The following is a 20,303-nucleotide window of genomic DNA, read 5'->3' as shown; positions in this document are numbered from 1 at the left end:
CCAATCTGGGGTTGTCTGCAGACTTTCTGAGCACTGACCATGACCAGGGGCCCTCCTGCCCTCTCACAGCTCTGCACTCTTAAGAAATGCCCGGCAGAAAAGGCAGTGCCCAGAGCCAGCAGGGGGATCACCCTCAGCTTTCATCAGCAGTGCCACCGCTGGCCCTGCAGCCCTGACTGCAGAGCTCTGCTCCCGTGTCACTCACACTTCCAAGGCCATTGTAGAGCTGGAATATTTCACATGGCTTTTTTTCTCCCACATGCACACGAAGCAGAGATGGGCTGAGGTGTGAAAGCTCTCCAGAGCAGCAAAGCCCTGAACAGGCCAGGGCCCTGCTCAGCCCATCGCCATTTCACGAGCGAGTGTGGGGAAGCAGGAAGCCCAGTTACGAGACAAAGAACAAAAGTCCCAGGGGAACGTCACCAGCGTAGTCATCTCCACACATGCAAAGGTCCCTTCTGACTTTTTTTTTTTCCCCTTTGAAATTTCAAATTCCAGTTTGTGGACAAAGTCCTGCCTATCTGAGAATATAGATCTCCGACCACTGACCAAACTCCACTTCAAGCAGTCCCGAGGACTGCTCTTCCCCTTGCCCATGGACCTGTCTGCTCAGTCCCTGGATCTCCCAGGATCATGCCGAAAATTTTGCACTGGAACACAGCACTGGTACTTGCACAAAGTGGATCTGGCACTTAATGTCAGCAGCTTCCTTTCTGGGAAGAACCTCGGGAATAACCAGGTAGGAGCCTTATCAGCTGCAATTCATTTGGCCAGGCATTGCAGAGAGAAAATGAGAAGGAGAAACAAGGGCTTCCGTTGTGCTTGTACCAGCAATTTTAGCTCATCATTTAAGTAAGGGAAGGGGGAAAAAAAAAAGCAGCTTCAGAGGGGATGAAAAACAAGAGGAAACATAAGCCTGTGGAGGCAGAGCCACTCTTTATGGTTAACTGATAACTCCAATTTGCCTCTTCCCTCTCATCTTTTCTGATTCTCCCAATTAAGCTCAACTTATTCTCATGCTAATCATTTCTTGACCTGTTTATTCTGCATTAAAAAATTAACAGAGAGCAGTTTACTGCATGACTTGCTCACACAGAGCTGCTACAGATTAGCAGGCATGCTTTAAGCCCCTACACAGGACTTTTGGGTCTCGCAGCCAGTCTGCACAGCTCGAGGATGAGCTTTTTTTCCTGTTTTTAAAGAACAGCTTTTTCTAAAGTCAATATAAACCCCCCTCCTTTCATGCCTTGAGTATATTTGCTCGGTGACTATTTCCAAATGGGAAAGATAAAGCCAAGGGCTTGTGTTTTGTCAGACTTTTTGTAAACAGGGGTATTTAGGCCATACTGTCAAACCCTCCTGCCTTCTGCCTTGGCGTGCCGTGACTCCAGAGCAGAGTTGTCAGTGTTAATAAGCAGCTCCAAGGAATTTGTTGGGGCTGGGGGGCTGCAGGTCAGCACAAGCCCCCAGCTCAGGGGGGCAGATCTTTGCCTCTGCTCTTGGCAATCATATGACAGACACACAAATGGGGGTCTGCTCCCATGTCCCTCCCCAGAACTTCCCCAAAAGCTGTGAGAAGCCTCCAGAAAAACAGATGATTCAGCAGAGGTTGTTTAGGGTCTGTTTGCCCCTTGCCAGCTGCACACTGCACATCCCTGCACCAGCAAAACACTTTGTGGAGGTGAAAATGAGCCACCAGCTCCATCCAGGGAGGTGGAGTGGAAAGATCCAGCAATGAGAGGCAGGAGGAGACCACAGCCACGTGCCAGACCTTGCCTGGGGAAGATACAATCAATTTTATCATCCTGTTGAACAGCAATCACTCCTGGTGATTTACTTTCCCCAGGTCTGAAGTGCCTGTGGCTGGGGTTGGGGCAGATTTGCTGTTTGGAGCTGGGGGCACTGCCCAGGACAGACAATCCCTGAGCAGAGCTCAGACACACTGCCACTGCTGAGCTTGTGACATGTGCTGGCACCCCAGCACAGCTCAGGGGGACAGAGGCAGCTTCATTGCAACCTTAGGCTGTTTCTGACCAACGTTATCAAAACCAACTAATATTGTCCCCAGACCACAAAATCCCCGTATGGAGAATCGAGGCAGCTTTTGGGTGTGGGGAAGAGTTACTTTAAAGAAGGTATAAGACTCTGCCTGAACTCCTCTCCAAAAGCAACATGTGCATTTCAGCCTCAGCTGGGATGATGTTGGGCCTGGAGGCAATTATTGGAGCTAAAATAAATAGCTGCTCTGCAAAACTGGTAGGGAAAGAACTGCAAACATGGGTACAGACAGACCATTTCAGCATATACTGCTCTGGTGATAACACTCTGCTTGCTTTTCATCCCAGGACTGGAGAGGGGTTTATTATCCTGCCTAACAAGGGCTCTGAACTCTTGAGGAAGTAATTATTATTTCTCCTGAGAGCTGTTATTATGCAAGGACAGTGAATTTGAGCTGTTCCCAGAAGGATGGCTGTACCTGAAAATGCCAGGGCTCTTGCAGATGTGTATTTGCCATCCCTCTGTCTGCACTGAGCCCCTGAGAGCAGCATCTGCCTCTGGGGCCTGCAGTTTTGTAGCTGTGACTCTGGGAACCTGCCTGCTCTGTCTTCTTGTAAAACCACACAATGAGCCCAGGGCCAAGAGAGGGAGGGGAATAGATTCATCTTCTTCCATTCCACCAGCTGCAGCTTGGCCCAAGCTACAGCTCCCACCACTGATCCCACCTGCCCCCTTAGAGCCCTACACCACAAGCACTGCACTCCATCCAAACCCCAACCCGGACACTTTCCTGCTAACACTCTCCTGCCTGTTTGGGAGGAAGTCCAGAAAAGCTCTGACTTTGCCATGTGCTGTTCCAGGTTCACTGACTACACTGGCAAAAGCTTGGCTGAAATCCAGTGGTTTAAGCCCCATTTAAATGGGGGAGCAGGAGCCTCAGGGAAGCAGCAGCACTGGAAAGAGGGTTTGCTGTCAGCAGCAATCACCTATTGCTCTCCATGCCTGGCCAGCTCACACATTCAGTGTGGCAGGGATCTCAGCAGCCTGCTCTGGACCTAGGGGGAACTTGTTTAGCAGATGGGTATGATTCCTTTGGGCCTGAAGGAATCCTGAAGCTTCCAAGGAAAAGGATCCCTCCTGAGCTCACAGTCTGGCACACAAGTGAGTCTCTCCCTTCAGCCCTGCCAGCTGTTTGCAGGGCTTTTACGTTTCATTGACATTTATACATTCATTATACACACATGAAACAGCCCCTGAATCGTTTAAGCTGTGGAGCAATAGGTGAAGGAGGAGAACAGCCAAAATCAACAGAGGTTAAACATCAAGTTTTAGCTTTTTTTTTTTTAAATAACTTTTTGAAAAGCTGAGTGCATCGGGAAGCCACATCTGGAAGTGACCTCCAGTGGCTGCTGGGGCTCTCAGGATCAGCTCTCCCTCAAAATTAAGGCAAAAGACTGCAATGCTGCTGAGGGGTGGAGGGAGAGCTGCAACAGGGCAGGGGGGTCAGGGGACAGTCTGAGCCCACGGCCCTGGAGGAGGGCAAGTCAAGGGCACCTCAAGAGCAAAAAGCATCTTCCTGGACCCAACAGCTCCAGCTGCCCTCCTGCCCCAGGCTGGCTGGCAAAGTCAGCCCCAGCTGGGGAGCTGAACCTGGGGGAACAGCCCAGGACAGGGCCATGTCTGCCTGGTGGGAGGAAGCATGAGGAAGGAGGGAGGCTGCTGCAAGTGGGAGCACTGGCAGGTCTGAATCAGGAAAGGCAGGCTGGGCATGAAAAAGAAGCCCATAAAACACAAAGGGGTGGTAAGTTAAAATTTGGGAGATTCTAGTTTCTGGAGACAGAAGGAAATAAGTTAATGCAAAATGCTTTTTCTCTGCAGGAGTGTGCGGAGTGCCTGAATAACCTGCCATGTCCCCAAAGTCCTCAATCACTAGAGCACAGCAAGGGGTGAGTGAGAACCAGACAACACTCAGGAGCTCCAGGTCCACAGCAGCTGCACACCCACCACACACCCTCCTGTGTGACACAACCCTCCTGTCCACTGCCAGAGAAACAAAAACACAGCAGAAGGCAAGGTACAGGAACATGGGAGCCTTCTACATGAAAGGTTTGTTGCATGGGGGACAGCAAAGGCAGAAGATCACACGTCCCTACAGTTCCAGAAAGCCATGGCCAGACACTGTAGGGCCAAATACCTGGCTCCCAGCTAACAAACATGGGAAACTGCTAATCAGCCTGTGAGTATTCGACCTAGGTCTGCAACACTGGGTAACGCAATTGTTTGTCCCTTTACATTCCTGCAAGTCCCAGTACCATTGGCCTCTTGTATCATAAAGAAATTAAAATGTATTATGACCATAAACTACATCATTTGAGGAAATGAACCACTTCTAGTAAACATATCATGGGACACTGAAGCCATGAACTTTCCTAAATCAATTGCCAGCTGATAAAAGAGCGCAGATATTGCTGGGAGCAGCCCCCAGCATGTGACTCCCCACTGGCATGGGGAGCTCGTCCAGTGGGATGGTGACTGGGGGTGCAGGCTACCCCAGGAGGCACGAACCCCACCACCAGCACAAGCCCTGCTTGGGAGGAATAGCTCAGGCAAGAGGAACAGCTCAGTTTTTGAGTCCTGGAGTGGAATGGAGGCTGTTGGGGTGTTTTGGGGATGAGGTTGTGTGAGGCATAGGGGTCCAGGGCTCAGGGAGCACCAAACATGTCCAAGTTCCTCACGGTGCTGGTAGTAGTCTGCAGGAACTTGGACACGTGTGGTGCATCCTAAGCCCACCCAGCCTCCTGGCCTCCACAACGAGGTCCCCGTGGATGCTGGGGTCGAGGGGCTGAGTACAGAGCTGGCTGGAGAGGGCCACAGAGGGGAACCCTGTGTAAGTCCTGGTAAGGACTCTGTGCAACCAGTAGAGTTTGCACTGGAAGTATTTTCTCTTAGTTGCTTCTAAGCTTTCATTATGAGGGCTGGGAAGTTGGGCTGCAGACCTGGCTCAGGAGCAGAGGCTGTGCTGCAAGTGGCAGGATCTGTCCCCAAGTCAGCTGAGGCTGCAGCCCGGGGCAGTAATGCCAGGCACTGGGAACTGACCTGAGAATGACTGAATAATTTCCCAGACAGCACAGGCAATCACTGGGGTACCCGTGGGATGCCAGCCTAACTCTACCACCTCTTCCCCTAGGAGTCACAGCACCCACCATGCTGCCCATGTTGGGGCATCTCTCTCTTGAGCCCCAGAACTAACCTGGAGCCATCACCACCCACAAACCTGGTATGTTCACCCTGCACGAAGCAAAACAGAAACCAGAGACATGGGGGTCCCATCCGGTGGGGACCAGCAATACCAGTGGGAACGAGCATATTCTGGCAGCTCCAAATCCACACTGGACACCCTGTCAATGCCCTTCATTCACATAAACTCTGCAGCGCTGGTTATGCAGCTGCTTCTCTCCCTGCTGAAGTGCTGGGGGAGCAGGGGGGTACCTGGTGTTTCCTGGAACAGGTCGTATCTGCTGCCACTCATCTTCCAGGGGCGCTCAGCTGCGTGGGCAGAGCTAGGGAAGTCTCGCCCCTGGATGGGGCTGTGCAGCCGGCGAGCCCCGCGCGGGCAGCGGGGCACGAGCCATGCCCAGGAGCTGCTTGTGGCGCAGAGGCAGGGACAGGCTAATCCCTTAATGCTGGTCACAATGAGATTTGATGGGGAGCAGGAGTTTGTGCCGCAGAGCTGCAGGTTTTAAAGGGTTCTGGCCACTGCCCGGAGGAAAATTCTAAGGTGGCTCTGGGTCTGTGCCCTGCTGCCAGTGCCCGCAGCGATGCCCGCTGCTTTCTGGGCCACCTTTCTGAGGTCCCTCACCCTCCTCTCTGGCCTGGCACTGCGTTTCTTTAGGGCAGGGAGTACCTGACCATCTGTGCAGCCCTGGAGGTTGATCCAGAAAATGTGCCTGGGTGTGTCTAACAGCAGGAGTGGGTCTGGCTCCTCCGGGAGAAGCTGACTGCTTTTGCTTTAAAGTGTTTCTATATAAATAACCAGAACACCATGTCCTTGAGCAACAATCTTGTTTTCCCCTCCCAGCTAACATCACAACACAGGATGGTTCAGTGCAGAGGGGAGCAGGGACACTGCTGAACACCCAAAATTTTCTTTTTTGCAGGAAGTGTGTTCTGGCAAGTGTGGGCCTGTTTATAATGGAGGAGGAAAATGGTGTGAGGGAATAGAGTGGCACTTCACTGGGGTTTCACAGGCACTGAGTGGATTGCTGAAAGGGAGGCCTGGGCACCTCTGAATTCAGCCTTGGGCTACATGGCTGTGACCCAACTAGAGCCAGGTCTTATCAGCCTCTGGGTCCAGAAGAACCAATTCAGCAACAGACCCACCTGAAACAACCATTTCCCTGCATTTTCCCTCCTCCTCAGATGACTCTTTTCCTGCCAAGCCCACCTGTGCTTTTGCTGTGCCAAGGAGAAGAGAGCTCATTCTCACCCTCCAGCCATCAGGTCCCAAGCACCACCTCAAAGGCACCAGTCTAATGGAGCAAAAGCATTCCCAAGCCATTCCTGTCTCCACAATCTTATGCTTCCACTCAGAACTGCCTGAGTTATATTTGAGTTAATTTGGAGTGCCCACAGTCAGCAACTTCCAGAATGCTGCTGGTGGGTCAGGAATGGGAGTGACCAGCAGCTCTGTCCCTCAGCTCTGTGCCCAGGGAGGGGACCAGCAGCTCTGTCCTCAGCTCTGTCCTCAGCTCAGTGCTGGCAACAGGGGCTGATGCCCGACATTCCCACGTGGAGCAGGGAGCAGCATCAAGGGCAGGGCTGGGACTGAACTGTGCGTAACCCCATGACACCTCCATGCACCCCTGTGTTGCCACACAGGTTTTAGTGGCTGTAACAGGGAAACACACCCAAGTCAACAGACATTTCTCCCAGACAATGGCAGTCTCCAGGCACACGCCCATGGATGAGCCACAGGCTCTGCTTCCACCACCTCGGTCCCACCACCTTGGTGGCAGCAGACTCCAGGCAGGGGAGTAGCCAGGGCTGTGGATCTGAAGCCTGGCTGTTTGTCCCTTTGTCCCTCCTGCCTCCTTATTCCACTCTTCATTTCCTGTTGCCACCTTTGGCCTGCCAGCACTAAGCTCTGCATGAGCCCTCAGGCATCCACCTGAGTGTGTCCCTGGCACAGCACCTGCTCAGGCTGCAGTGGCTGCAGGTGAGAGGCTGCTGAGCTGGATGAGGACCTGCAGCAGTTGCTACTTTACACCTGCTGAGCCCCTGGTGCTGCCCTGTCCATTAACCTGCCACCATGCCCAGCCTCACAGCCCATGGCAAGATTCCTTGGGTGGTGTTAGTGAATCCTCTTCCCATGCTGAGCTGCTGCTTTTCACCAGGGTGGTGGGGTGGCTGCTGCCATCCCACCTGCTGGATGGGCTGCAGGCATTGTCCAGCTGGATGGAAGCCAGGGCAGGCTGGAATGCTGCAGAGGAGCAGCACCAGCCTCTTCTCATGGGGTATCAAGACTTCGGGGACCATGTGGCAAAATGATCAGCATCCCTTGGGAACAGAGGGGGAGAGAAGTGGCTGAGTGGGGCAGGAGGAGCTGGGCTCTGACTCCATGAAGGGCACTGGGCCATAAACCCAGCACGGTGGCTGTCGTTTGTGTGTCAGCAAACACGTTGAGTGGGCTCGACTATTGATTCTGACCGTATAAACCAGTGTTGTGGCACTTGTTCAGGTTTGTGCAGGTTTTACAGCTCTTGTTATGAGAAGTGCCCATGTATTTGGTTTTGCTCCTTCCTTCAGGTCTATCTGTTGACATTGGCTCTCCTAACCAGAGTGTTGGACCATGCCAGGAAGCTGAGTGTGTGTCTCTCCTTGTGTTTCCCACTTTACCAGGGGTTATCACCTTTCAAAGCTCACACACACCCATGGCTGGGACAGGTTTCTGGTGCAGGCAGGTGAAAGGTGTCTGCTGGTCCCCAGCACTGGCTGGTGGGTTTGGGTTCCCTGTGCTCAGTGACAGGAGAGGAGCACCCACCCTGACAGATGGATGAGCAAAGCTGCAGGGTTTGCAGACTTGTTGGGATTTGTTGCAGACTGCCCTGGGAAGTCTGGAGTGGAACGAGCAAGGTCTGAGGTCTGTAGGGCTGTGATGAAGATCAGGCTGTCAAACCAACTTGCATGTGCAGAGAAGGAGAAGATGCTCCCAGAGCATCATCACAGAGGATTTGGGCTTTGCCTGGTCACCTACAGTGGAGGCACGCACTATCACCCATTCCCTACCTCCAATCCTCTTCCCAGCAGGAGCTGCCAGCAGCAGTTGTGCCCTCAGGGACACCTTGGTGCTGGAGGCTCAAGGGTTTGAGCTCACAGTGGTGGTCCCCATCTGTCTCTCAGCACCAGAGCTCCATTACTGTGGGGATGCAGCTGGAATCCCTCTGGTGACTGCAGGATTTTGGGATAGGAAGTCTGGTCCAGCCTGGCAGAGCCAGGGTCTGTTTGCTCCTTGACTGCTGGTGCATTTTCACAGCCACTTGCTCTGCATGAGCTGCTCCTCCCACCCCTTTGGTGCAGCATCCTGAGCCTACCTTTATTTTTTGAGACACGTATTTCCTGAAGGGATTTGCTGAGTAATCTCTCTTGATGCCCAGGCTGAAGCTTGGACAGGAGCCATTCCTGGGAGTAATTGCTTCTGGGACCCAGCTTTGCTCAGAGGCCCCGGTGTCTCTGCCCAGGACAGGAGGGCAGACCCCTCAGCCCCGGGTTCACCATACAACCCCTACCTTCAAACTCGCCTTCCGTGAAAATTCTGCAACATTTGCCATTTCCACATACATTTCTGCCAGGAACCTTGTTTGCTTGAATATTTGAGGAAAGCAAACAGAGAAGGAGCCTGAACACAAACAGTCATGGATGTTTTTTTGCAGTCTTTGCCCTGTTCTAACCCCAAGCCTGCCGGCAGGCATCCCCTGATGTACCCCTTGGCTCTGCCCTGTCCCCCACTGCTGGCCCTGCTCCTGCTGCAAATACTGCTGTATGTAAAAGAAACTCACCCAGCCCTTGCTGTCTGTGGGACCACCATCACTCACACCCCTTTGCACTCATGTTAAGTAAACATTGTTTAATGCCATTTAAGAAATGTCAGCAGATGACTAACAGAGTACGACTGGCAGACCTACACCTGCCCTGCTGAGCTCAGAACATCTCTCAGACACTCCTCAAGCCTTCCTGAGCCTCTTGCTGCTCACCTTCCAGAGCTGGAGCTCATTTCCTGCTGACAGCAGCCCTCTGGGCTCACTCTCTCTATAAAAATACCATTGTGTTTCAAGCTAAGCCCGAGTTGAGGGTGTGCTGCTGGCCCCATAAATGGCTGGAATGAGGTGGGAGAAGTCACAGCCCTGTGGGTAAGTGCAGACACCCTGTGACACTGAGCAGCATCCCCAGCTCTTCCCCAAGGGAACCTTCACCAAGCACCAGAAAACAGCTCTTGGGAGCAGACCAAGGTGCTAACACAGTGATTGTCCCTTTTGCATCCCAGCAAATACCTGTGTTTATTCCTGGCTGCACCAATACTCTGCTCAGGCACTGGAACGTGCTGACCTTGCCAGCACCAGTGTTACAGCCACCCCAACATCCAGCAGGGATGGCCAGAGTGGGAACAAGGAGGGGGGATGTGCCAGGTGTCCTAAGAGCCATTAGTCCCTGATGGCTGCTAGGCCATGGACACAGAGAGCAAGGAGTAAACAGAGGAGTTAAAGAGCAGCTGACGTGAGTAGTCAAGGAGGAAAAGTTCAGTTGAGGTCATATCTAGAGGAAACCTGTAAAAAACTTGATGTATTTGTCAGTGAAAATTAAAAATACTCAGGAAATCGGCCCCCTCTTCTGTTTCTCAGTTGAAACTGTTCCCCACATCTGACCAGAGCTCCTGAGCAGCAATGACGTCTTGCATTTTTCAGCTGTTTTCCAAAGCTGCTTTACTGCTCAGGGCCGGCCCTGATCATGCGCTGGTCCCTGCTGTAACCACCAGCCCTGGGGATCCCCAGCTCTGAGAAGATCCAAAACATGAAGGAGTGGTGCTGCCTGCACTGGGATTGAGACCAATTGCCCAAATTGTGCCCAAGTCTCAGTGGGAGGACAAAGGTGGGTCAAGGGGCCCGTCCCTTCCTTGCTGCCCAGAAGATGTTCCCCTTGCCCCCTCTCCATCCTCCACCTTCTCACACACCTATTAGCAGCTTCCTGCAGGGATTTAGCACCAGTGGAGCCCTTTCCAGCTCACAGCCCGTCCTCAGGTTCTGGTGAGGATTTTGAATGTGCCTCCAGCTCCACATCTCTCCAAAGCTGCTGCATCAGTCCCTTGTCCCTCAAGGACCCACCCAGGGTGCTGGGGACAGGCCAGCTTTGTCACTGCCTGGCAGGGCATCCTCCAAGTCCTTTACACAAGGCACAGGTCTGATGGGAGGGAGATAAGTGTCCCTAGGGTGTCGTTAAGGGGAAATGCTGGTGATAGTCTGGAGCAGGGATGGATGGGGAGGGTTGCAGTAACTGCAGTGGGGGGAATGCTCCTACTGATGCCACCACTGCCAAGAGAGGGCCAGACCTGCTCGCTGTCCCGAGGCTGAATGCCAGTGCCAAGCTTCCCCAAGAGAATATATCCCTGGCTTCAGATGGATGCTGAAATCCTGAAGCTCCTAAGACAGATGGGGAGAAGGGAAAATCAGAAAAATCTTTCCATCTTCCAAAAGAAACTGAAAATAACTCTGTGACCCTCTCCAAGGCTGAAGGCTCCTCTGGAGGACCCTGGTGTGCCCCCATCAGGCATGCCAGCTCCATGGCCTGTCCTGCTGAGGGCTGGGAGCTGCTGGCTGCAAGGGCATCACCCCAGCATCATGGCTGGGGCTCAGCACCACCACTGCTGTGTGAGCTCCCACGCTGCTTTCAAAGGGAGTAAACTTCCCCCTTGGGAAGGGTTTGGCAACCACCTTGCCATCTGCAGGATGCCCCCTCTGCTGCCCAGCCCCAACCCAACCCTACAGAGCTGCTGGGGAAGCCAGGCACTGCCCAGTCCCCCATCCCACCAACCCTTCCTCACCTCTATTTGGATAACTTTTTCACCCGATTTATTTATGAGGACTCCCCTCCTTCTGCCAACACTCTGAGTTTCCTCTCACTTTAGTCTGGGAGGCCCATCTCACTCTTTTATTCTTATTATTTCTCTCTCCCCCTTGCCTGGCCCCAGGCTTGCAGCGGGTGCCGGCCAGAGCCTGCTTTTGTTCAGCCACAGGAGCAGATGGGGAGAGCGGCCACAGGTGGGATGGGCAGTGATTCCTCCCCATCCACCCCACAGCACCTGGCTCTGCCTGCACTTGCCCAGGCTCAGCACGTGGCTCACTTACTGACTCTCAGACTGAAAAGTTAAAACCAAATTTAAAAATCACAATTAATAAAAATCATTTTTAAAAAATTCAGGAGAAAATTACTGTCAGAAAAGTTTACTTGCCTGTGTTTAATGTCACTGATGTGCCAGGGCCAGCAAGTGGCTGCTCACATTAGAGCCAGCTGCAAGTGGGCAGAATAACTTCATCCTAAGTGATAAAAGAGCTTGTTCAGCTCCTCATGTGTCAGGCAAAGCTGGTTGCTCACTGCAGAAATGAAGTTGGCTTTGCACCCTGGGGCAAAGCTGGATGCAGGCATCCTGGATGTGGGCACAGCCAGACCTGGCCACCCTGCACCACCAGGCTGATGGGAACATCCCTTGACCCTCCCCTTCTCCTGCAAATGAGGTGCAAGTCAGTCTGTGAGCTGGCTGGGTCAGGAGCTGTCTCCCACCAGCAGCAGGGGCTTCATCCAGGAGGATGCTCAGCACTGGCTCCTCCGGGGCCAGTTCTCACCCCAGCATCTGACCCTCTGCACATCTCAGAGGTATCAGTCCTTCGTTTCACCAGCTCACACGTGTCCTTCACCACAGGCCCCTTGCACTTTGTCCAAGCAGCACCAGCTGGACACAAAGACATAGCCTGCACTAAACAGACCAAAACCTGGACAGTGTTTTCTGGGCATTTTCCTGCTGCTGGCTCCTGCAGCTCAGAGGCAGGAGGGAACAGAGCTCCTCCAGAGACCTGGCTCCTGCGGGCTGGGGATGCACAAATGAGCAACCTGATAAAAGCAGCCTAAAACAGCATTCCATAACTGCTTGATCACAACTGCCTGCTCCAGCCTAGGCCAGTGACACTGCAGCTGATCCTATACAACTCCTACACGTTTCCATTGCCCTAGGCCATGGACCCACTGAAATGCTGATATGCCCTGTGCCTGACCATGGCTCACCATGGGGTGATGTGACCTGAAATGATCTGCAGGGTACTAAAGTGCTGGGGGCTGGGCAAGGAGGCACAAGGCAGCATGCCACAACAGAGGTGGGCTGGGGCTGGAGGTGACACCCGTGGGAGGCTGCAGGCCTGGATCAAGGGAAGCAACCATCCAAAGAGAGGCCATGAGCAAAGTGCAAAAAGGTGTCCTGGGAGTCCCAGAAGCCCTCCTGGGTCCTGGGTTTGCACACACAGTATCTGGGAGGTGGGCTGGGCAGGGGCTGCACACTTGTAAAAGAGAAGAGGAACAGGACATGAAAAACAGAGTGAGGAAAGGAAAGGTAGTATGATGGAGAGCCTCATGAGGTATGATGGAAAGCCAGGGGAAACGATGGAGAGCCCTGGAGAGCCATGAGGAACTGATGGAGAGCCACAAGGAAGTGCTGGAGAGCCATGAGGATGTGATGGAGAACCTCATAACTGTAAGACCTCAGCTGCTGGGACCTCACTGCACAGCCTGGCCATGCCCAGGGAACCAGGATTCCCAGAACACACAGGACCAAACCTGCTGCGTGGGGATGCTGGCACAGTTGCCCCATCCTGAGGATAACGATGTCAGCCCGGGCAGGGGCACCTGTCCCCCGGGGCCCAGGTGCATTTGTTGGCTGTTGGCATCTGGCACAACCAAGGAGCACAACACGGGGCTGCTCCAGGCTGGTGCCCGCTGTGCCACACCGGGAGCACGGACACAGGCCTGGCAGGCATCTCGCTGTGGCCAGGTGCCCAGGCAGCATTGTGCCACCTGGTGCTGAGCCCCGCAGAGGCTGGAGGCTGCTGCTTGTCCAGGCACTACACTCCGTGCCAGGAAGCCAGCCCAGCCGTAACAGCGGCCCTCGGCAGGAGCACGGCGCTAGCACAGCCCGCTGTGCCCACTCACGCAGCCCGGGCATGCCACGAGCCACCTGCAGCCTGTGCATCGGGGCTGGCTGTGTGTCCTAGGGCAGCACTTCACCTCCTCTAAACTGCTGCCACTTGCGCTGCAAGCCCGGCAGCAGCAGCCCCTCTGCCAGCACGTGGGGCCGCGCTGCTCCCTCGGGCACGTGCCTTCCTCTTTGGGTCAAGCAGAGTGAAAGAGAGAGAAATACACACAGAGGATTTACATATCAAAATCAACCAGAACCCTTCTCCTGCCTCCATCTCCAGCCTTTGCAGATGCCTGAGGCGGCGGGGAGCGCGGCGGGGCTGGGGCGTGGGGCTGGGGGCTGCTGGCTGCTCCCAGCCCCGCTTCCCGCGAGCGATGCCAGGCCGGCAGCGCGGGCGATGGGAACGCTGTACTCACCATATGGAGCCTCCATCTTAGCGCTTAGCTGGGTGCTTACATTGACCATGTCTCGCCGGCTACTGCTATGGGCACTTGGGGCGAAAACCAGAGGAAGTAGAGGAATAAAAAAGAAATCTAAATAAATAAATAAAAATGTCTCTCACTAAGGAACTAGGTGAAGGCAGGAGGGAGCGCGGAGAGGCAGGGCGAGGAAACCTGCCTCTCCTGTTATCTTATTGATTCGCTTAATCAGGGCTAATGTGGGTGGAGATGTTAAATAGTAACCAAGCTCTTATGGAAACCAATCTGCAAGGTGCCGTTGCTGTAGCTATAGTAACTGCTGCCAAGCTAGAAACTCAAACACGGCTTTTACTGGACTCTTTTGGGGCTCCCGCTTCCAGATGGTGTCAAGGCCGGGGCAGCCGCTGGGCCGGGGTTCAGCTCTGGCCACGGGGAGTCAGGGCTGCTGGATCCAGCTCTGCCGCCCCAGGTGCTGCAGCGTTTCGTGCCCACCCAGGTCTGAACCTGTTCACAGCGAAGGGCAAACACAGCCTGGGGGCCAGGGGCTGTGGGACCAGTGTAGGAACTGGCAATGGCACAGCAGAGCCTGGCTGAGGCACAAGAGGCAAAACGCCCAAGCCGTGAATCGGGGCTTGTCAGCCTGGCGCCAAAGCAGAGAGGTTGCTTGGGGATGGGGAGATGCAGGGGTGCTGTGGTGGGATGCAGGGTGATTCCCTGAGCACAAAACTGGGCACAGGGTGCTTGCAGCTCCTCTCCATCTCTCTTTGCTCCCCACATCGGGGGTATTCATGAGGTGCCACAGCCATTTATGGTGATCTGTGCTCCCTCTGGGACTGCTGTGTGCAGGACCTCATGGTGGCAGATGTGCAGATGGGCTCCCCAACCTCCCCACGAGGCTGTGGCAGCCCCTGTGCCACTGGGGGCTCCATGACAGGAGCAGTCTGGGCTGCCAGGGGCTGTGCTGAGGCCAGCAGGGCCATGTGCAAGAAGTGTTGCTGAAAGGACACCAAGTACATGGGGAATCCAGAGCTGAAGCTGAAAAAATTATTATCCATCAGCACAGAGCCTTCCATATCTCCTGAAAACCTCAGGAAGAGGCCAGGCTGAAGGAGGCACAGATCCTTGCCATTCTCAGGATCCCCCCAAAACCTCAGCTATTGAAATCCTGCAGCCCTGAGGGGGCAAAATGAAGGATATCTGCTCTTCTGAAAAGCACATCCCAAGGGAGCATGAAGTGGGGAGAGTGCTGCTGGATGCAAAGGGCTGCAGGAACCCACAGCTGGATGCTCAAATCCAAGGACTTGTAATTCAGGAATCCCCGAGTCTGCTGGGTGCTGAGAGGTTCTAGAGAGGGAGGGGATGTGGATAATGGGGTGCTCAGTGGCACTGAGGGCGAGGTAGAGTAGTGGGATGGTGTGGGACAGCCTGGGAGGGACAGGGAGTTTGTGGCCCTTCAGAGTCATCATCACCTCATGTCCCAGCAGTGCTGGCTTCTCCCACACGATGGAGCAAAGCACCCAGGAATCTCCTGTGCCCATAGCCCTTGGCCCCACTGAAGGCTTCTGCACCCCCTTTGCTGCTCACCCCCAAAACCAGAGCAAAGGCAATGACTCGGTGTCATCCCGAGGCTTCAGGCTGTGAGTAAGGCAGAACCAACAGCATGGGGGTCTCCAGGCTGCTTTATTGGGGGGTTCAGAGCTGGGAGCCCCTTAGTCAGAGGGGCTGCTGTGGAGCAGGAGCATGCTCGGGGCTCCCCACTTATCCAGCTGCTCACCACGAGGGGAACGTCTTGGTATTCACTTGCACCGGCCTCTGCCTCAGCACTGGGGGGCAGAGGGGAAAGGCCCCCCAGTCTGCAGAGCAGGGACCATGCCAGCCAGCCCCACTCCCTCCATGGACCCCTAAACCATCCCTGTTTCAGAAAACAGGGACCTGAACTGTCCCTAGTTCCCCCAAAGTGGGAAGCAGACAGACAACACTGCTGGAGAGGTGTTAGAAAAGCATTTTCCTACATGGCATTAGGGATGAAGCAGGTTGGACAGCCAGGCTGCCGAGGGGGTCAGTGTTATAAATAATTCTTGTTCTCCCCATCTCCATTCCCAGGGCTCCTCCTGGGGCTGCAGCCCTAGAACCAGCTGACGTGGTTGGATTTGACTCCGGTGAAGCACATGTTGTTGGAGCAGCCCCCGCCGTAGGTGGGGGGGCAGGCTGAGCACGGCCGCCCCACCTTGTAGGGCGCTTCTCCCAACCAGTTGCCCCTAAAAAGAGAGGAGGGTGACACCTCTGAGCATCATCAGCCCACTGCTGACACTGGTGTGGGGAGGGAGGATGGCCCGGGGGGCTCTCCTCAGTCACTTACTTGATGGCGTAGTTGCAGACGAGGAGGATGGCGTGGCGCCACGTGCTGCCCCACACACGCACGTTGGCACAGGTGCCCAGGGCACAGCCCAGGCGGCTGGAGGTGGCCCACACCATCTGTGCCAGGACAGAGAACAGACACTGTTGGTGTCCATCCACCCAGACATCCCACAGCTGATAGCCCCAGGACACCAGTACAGGGAATCGCATCCCCGCTGCCCCAGTCTCTTTGGCTGGATGCTGTCCCATCACAGGCAGTGCTTTGTTACCAGAGGGTGACTTTCTGCTCTCTCTCTCTCCTACCTGCAACCTGCCATTGCCTTGCCTAGCTCACATCCATGAGCAGCAGAGTCTGGGTCAGTGCTCCAATTTACCCAGATTAGTTCTTAAACCTCACACTGAACCACAGCCAGCAGCTTACCCTGCACACAGGCAGCTCAGGCAAAGACAAAAGCTCCTCCTTAAGCCTTTCCAGGTTAAATCTCTTCCATAAAAAGTGTATATTGCCCTTTTGCAACCGAGAACATCCCTGAGTACCCCCATGTATGAGCCACATGGGGATGCAGATGCTCAGGTAAAGGTTGGAGCTGTGAAGAAGAGGTAATGGGGCTGGCACAGCTCTGCTGCCAGGCAGAAAAACAGAGGAGTTTTCCACCTTGTGCTGGCCAGGCTTTGTCAGGATGTGCCAGGGGATGAAGGGGCTGCATTCCCAGGGAGCCTGAAACAGCTGGGTGCTATGAAGCTGTTCCATCACAGAGAAGATGATTCATGCTTGGCAAAAGTACAAAGCAGCTTATTTTTTTCTCTTCACCACCTTTAAGTTGCCAGAGGTGCACTGAGAAGAGAAAGGCCAAAGGAGGGGGGAAAAGCTTTTTAAAAAGTGGAAACCTCCTTGTCAACTGGCCAGAAGGTCCCAGCTGCTCCTCCAGTGAGTTGTGAGCTGCTGGGACCTTCCTGCAACAGCCCAAATGCTGGAAAAACCTAGGATGGGAGGCCATCGATGGCATCCCTCCAGCAGATACACTGCCAGCTGCCAGGACAACTGCCTGATCTGAAGCTGGCAGCTGCCAGGGTTTGGTCCTGGATCCAGGAGCTGTGAGATGCCCAAGGCTCCCCTTTGCATCTGGATCCAGGGCTGTGGTGCTCACCTGTGTGTAGTGGCTGCAGACGGAGCCGCTGCATTTGGAGGGGCAGCGGGGGTTGCACTCGCGGGGGTGGGGGAAGGAGTAGTGCTGCTTCTCCTGGTGCCAGGATTTCACCATGTCCATGACAGAGCGGTACCTGCAATGGTGAGACAGGTCACCTGGATCTCCTCCACATCAGAGCTGATGGGTGAAGGAAAGGAAGGGAAAGCTCCACACTGAGGAAGTGGAGGAGAGGAATGGTTTGGAGCCAGAGCCCATTGGGAACAAGCATTCCTGGGAAAAAGGGGGGTAATGACACCCTTGTGCAAAGCCCTCTTGTGCTCAAGGCCAGAAGACCAGAGACACCTGAGCTCGGCCACATGGAGGAGATCCAGGACCCATAATCCCTGGTCCAGGTGCCTGGCAGAGAGGGCAGTAATGGCACACTTCCCAAATGTGCAGCAGGCACCTCTGCTTTCCTGTATTTACCCATCTGTGAGAGCTGGCCCCTCCTCCTCCCCCCAGGGTCCTTGATGTGACTCTCAGCTCTATCTCACTCGTGTGCAATGCCAGCTCAGAGCCCCTCTGCTCCTTGACTGAGGGGCTGCTGCTGCTCCTCCTCCAGCACTGTGGGGTGTGAGGGTTTCCCAGGAGCTCACTCTGCCTGCAGAGCACTCACCTGCCCGATTGGATGGAGAGGTTCTGTCCCACATACTTCATCAGCTCGGGGGGGCCGTGGTCCCACAGGCAGCGCGCAGCCCACGCCTCCGCTGCCCTGGCCAGCCGCTCATCCCACACCTTCACAGGAAAGGAAAAGGGCAGGCAGGAGCTTTGGCTTCCCAGAGGAGGGAAGAGGAGAAACCTGCTCCCTTGTGCTCTGGGGGTTTTCTGAACGCCCTTGAGTGTCCAAAATATATGGATCATGCAGCAGGCTAGAACATGCCCAGGGGAACGAGGGACAGCAGCACGTCCAGGAGCAATGGACCTCCCCAGCTGCTGCCACAGCACCTGGACACACAACATAGCAGAGCAGGGATGTCCTGCAGCCCTGCAAGCCCTGTGTGTGTGATTCCCTCTGGAAATGAGCTCCTGCACAAGGTGGAGCTGAGCACAGGGGTGAAACCTTGCAGCCCTGTGCTGCTGCAGCTCACAGCTGTCCCAGCCCTCAGTGCAGCCCTGGCCACAGCCTGACCGGTGAGCACAGCTGCTTCCTTCATGCATTATTTAAAGCTTCCTCACCCGTCCTGAACGCCTTTGGGGAGATGCCTGTGTGAGTTATTTTGGAAGGCAGGAATTTAGGCCAAGCAAGAAGCAGTGCAGGATGCTCCCGGGCATGTCTGACCTCCTCTGGTACCCAGCAAGCTGAGCTGCTGTGTGCTTCTCCCAAACTGCATCCAGGGACCACCCAGCTGCTCCCTCAGAGCTCTGGACCCCTTCCTGGGAGCAGAGCAGCATGTGGCACCTCCTGAGCTCCTCTTGGGGGACCTTTAGGGTGGGGTCAGGAGCTCCAAGCAGGGTGGGCAGAATCTGGGGAAAGCTCTGCCCAGGGTGACCCTCATCTGGAGCTGCCCAACCTGTCAAGGCTGTGCATCCCCTCCTTGGCTCCTGCATGTTTCTTCCCCTGGGAGCTGGCACCACTTGGAACACTCAAAGAGGACCCTGGAGATCGTGGTGGGATCATCCCTCACAGATGCAATCAGGGAAGAGGCTCCTACCTGGGCTTTGGGCTGGGACCTGAGCTTTTCATGCTTGTAGCCACCTCCCAGACAGAGGTTCACAGATCCTAAATCTGCCCTCATGGGGAAATGTCTCTGTGCTGGGACTCCATCCCTCCTGCACAGAGGCTGCACGGGTCTGCTCAGCCCCTGGGGCACAATAAATCCCCCAGGGCACATGTTCAGCCAGGAATCCAGCCAGCACCCTGACATCCCTGCTAGGCTGGGGCTCCCACATCAGAGGTGAAGCCCCTTGAGCCCACCAGGGCTGTGGACCCAAAACTACCCTGGCACAGCCCAACTCACCATATATTCCATATTGGCAGCGGGGGGGGACACCTGTGCCCGCACTTGGTTGTGGTAGTCCAGGATGACACTCATGTCGTGGGGAGAGAGGTATCGCCTCCTCCGGCCCCGCGGGAGCCCCTCGCCCCACAGCAGCCCCGCGGCCGTGCCCTCGGGGGGGGACAGCAGCTCGGTGGCGTTGGGCAGCAGGAAGGAGCTGGACAGCTGTGTCACCCAGCAGCCCAAGGCTGTCAGGTACAGGTGCAAGTAGAGCACAGCCATGCCAGCCCACCTGGTGGGATCAGCCGGCAGATTTCTGCTCCTGCACGGAGTTAAACAAGGACAAGGGGGATTGCTGGTCCCTGCTGCTGGTGTGCAGATCTAGGAGAGAAAACAACACAGGCACCACTCAGGATTGCAAACACCATGCAAGCACCACTTCCCAAAATGAGATGGAAACAAATTTTCTTTTTTTTTTTTTTTTCCTATTAATAATAGTAGTTTTTAACTATTAAAAATAGTAATATTTAAAATTAATCTCTTTAACAACCTTATTTATCAGAGCATATTCCCCAGGACTGTCAGGGAGATGCCTGGAGAATCGGTTTTCTTGTTTGTTTTAAAAAAAGATAAAATCAGTAGAAAGTCTCCCCCATTTTTTCACTTATGGCACATACCTGTGGCACAGGGGATAGTTAGGAGTATACTGAGAGTCACTGCAGCCGCCTGCCCTGTGGCTTCCCAGGAGTTTGGTTTGTTGAATAAATCCCCAGAAAATCACAGAACTCTCACACAGATAAAGAAACGCACGGCAATGCTTAAAAGCATTGTCGAGAAATCCTAACGACTCTTTGAAAACCTCGGGAAAAGAAAAACAGCCACTGCAAAAGCAGTCTTTTTTTTTTTTTTTTTAAAAAAAAAAAAAAAAGGGAAAACGCTGGAATATCCCCTCATCCGTCAGGCGATGCACCTCCTAGCATCCCTGCCAGCCGTTCCCGGAGCAGCGGGAGGATGTCGCAGGGGTACGTACCGTGAGCGCTGTGCCGGGAGCTCCGGGAATAACCTGCCGGGGCAGATGCGGGAGGCTCGGCTCAGCCCCGCCGGGCAGCCCGCTGCGGCCGCTGACGCACAAGCTGCATCTTAACTCTTCCCCCGGGGAACGTCCTCAAGTTTG

At 54.6% G+C, this 20,303-nt stretch overlaps 1 protein-coding gene and 1 long non-coding RNA gene across 4 annotated transcripts; one reads left to right on the top strand and one right to left on the bottom strand.

Moving 5' to 3' along the window:
• Positions 1-537: 537 nt before the first annotated feature.
• Positions 538-12,632, top strand: LOC131585097 (uncharacterized). Of its 3 annotated transcripts, none has more exons than XR_009278863.1 (4): positions 538-739; positions 3,877-4,234; positions 5,186-5,275; positions 8,652-12,632. It is a non-coding gene; the product is annotated as an uncharacterized LOC131585097 (long non-coding RNA). The 3 variants fall into 3 exon arrangements; XR_009278862.1 differs by lacking the exon at positions 8,652-12,632 and adding an exon at positions 6,418-7,856; XR_009278861.1 differs by lacking the exon at positions 8,652-12,632 and having other exon boundaries at positions 5,186-7,856.
• Positions 12,633-15,772: 3,140 nt separating this feature from the next.
• Positions 15,773-19,411, bottom strand: R3HDML (R3H domain containing like). The gene is made up of 5 exons (XM_058850725.1): positions 19,151-19,411; positions 17,809-17,927; positions 17,154-17,286; positions 16,007-16,122; positions 15,773-15,905 (listed from the first exon to the last, which is right to left on the bottom strand). Exons 1-5 carry the CDS (start codon positions 19,409-19,411, stop codon positions 15,773-15,775), a joined length of 762 nt encoding a protein of 253 aa, XP_058706708.1.
• Positions 19,412-20,303: the final 892 nt, after the last annotated feature.

This window comes from Poecile atricapillus, chromosome 15 (genome assembly GCF_030490865.1).
Source record: "Poecile atricapillus isolate bPoeAtr1 chromosome 15, bPoeAtr1.hap1, whole genome shotgun sequence".
Lineage (NCBI taxonomy): Eukaryota > Metazoa > Chordata > Aves > Passeriformes > Paridae > Poecile > Poecile atricapillus.
Note: the sequence above shows the minus strand (reverse complement) of the source record. Positions and strands in the feature narration are given on the sequence as shown.

Coding starts and splice junctions, on each gene's coding strand:
- R3HDML (XM_058850725.1), bottom strand. CDS start 19,411: ATGGCTGTGCTCTACTTGCACCTGTACCTGACAGCCTTGGGCTGCTGG. Junction 17,928..19,150: donor CTGCCAATATGGAATATATG/GTGAGTTGGGCT, acceptor TTTCCTGTGAAG/GTGTGGGATGAGCGGCTGGC. Junction 16,123..17,153: donor TCTGCAGCCACTACACACAG/GTGAGCACCACA, acceptor GTCCTGGCACAG/ATGGTGTGGGCCACCTCCAG.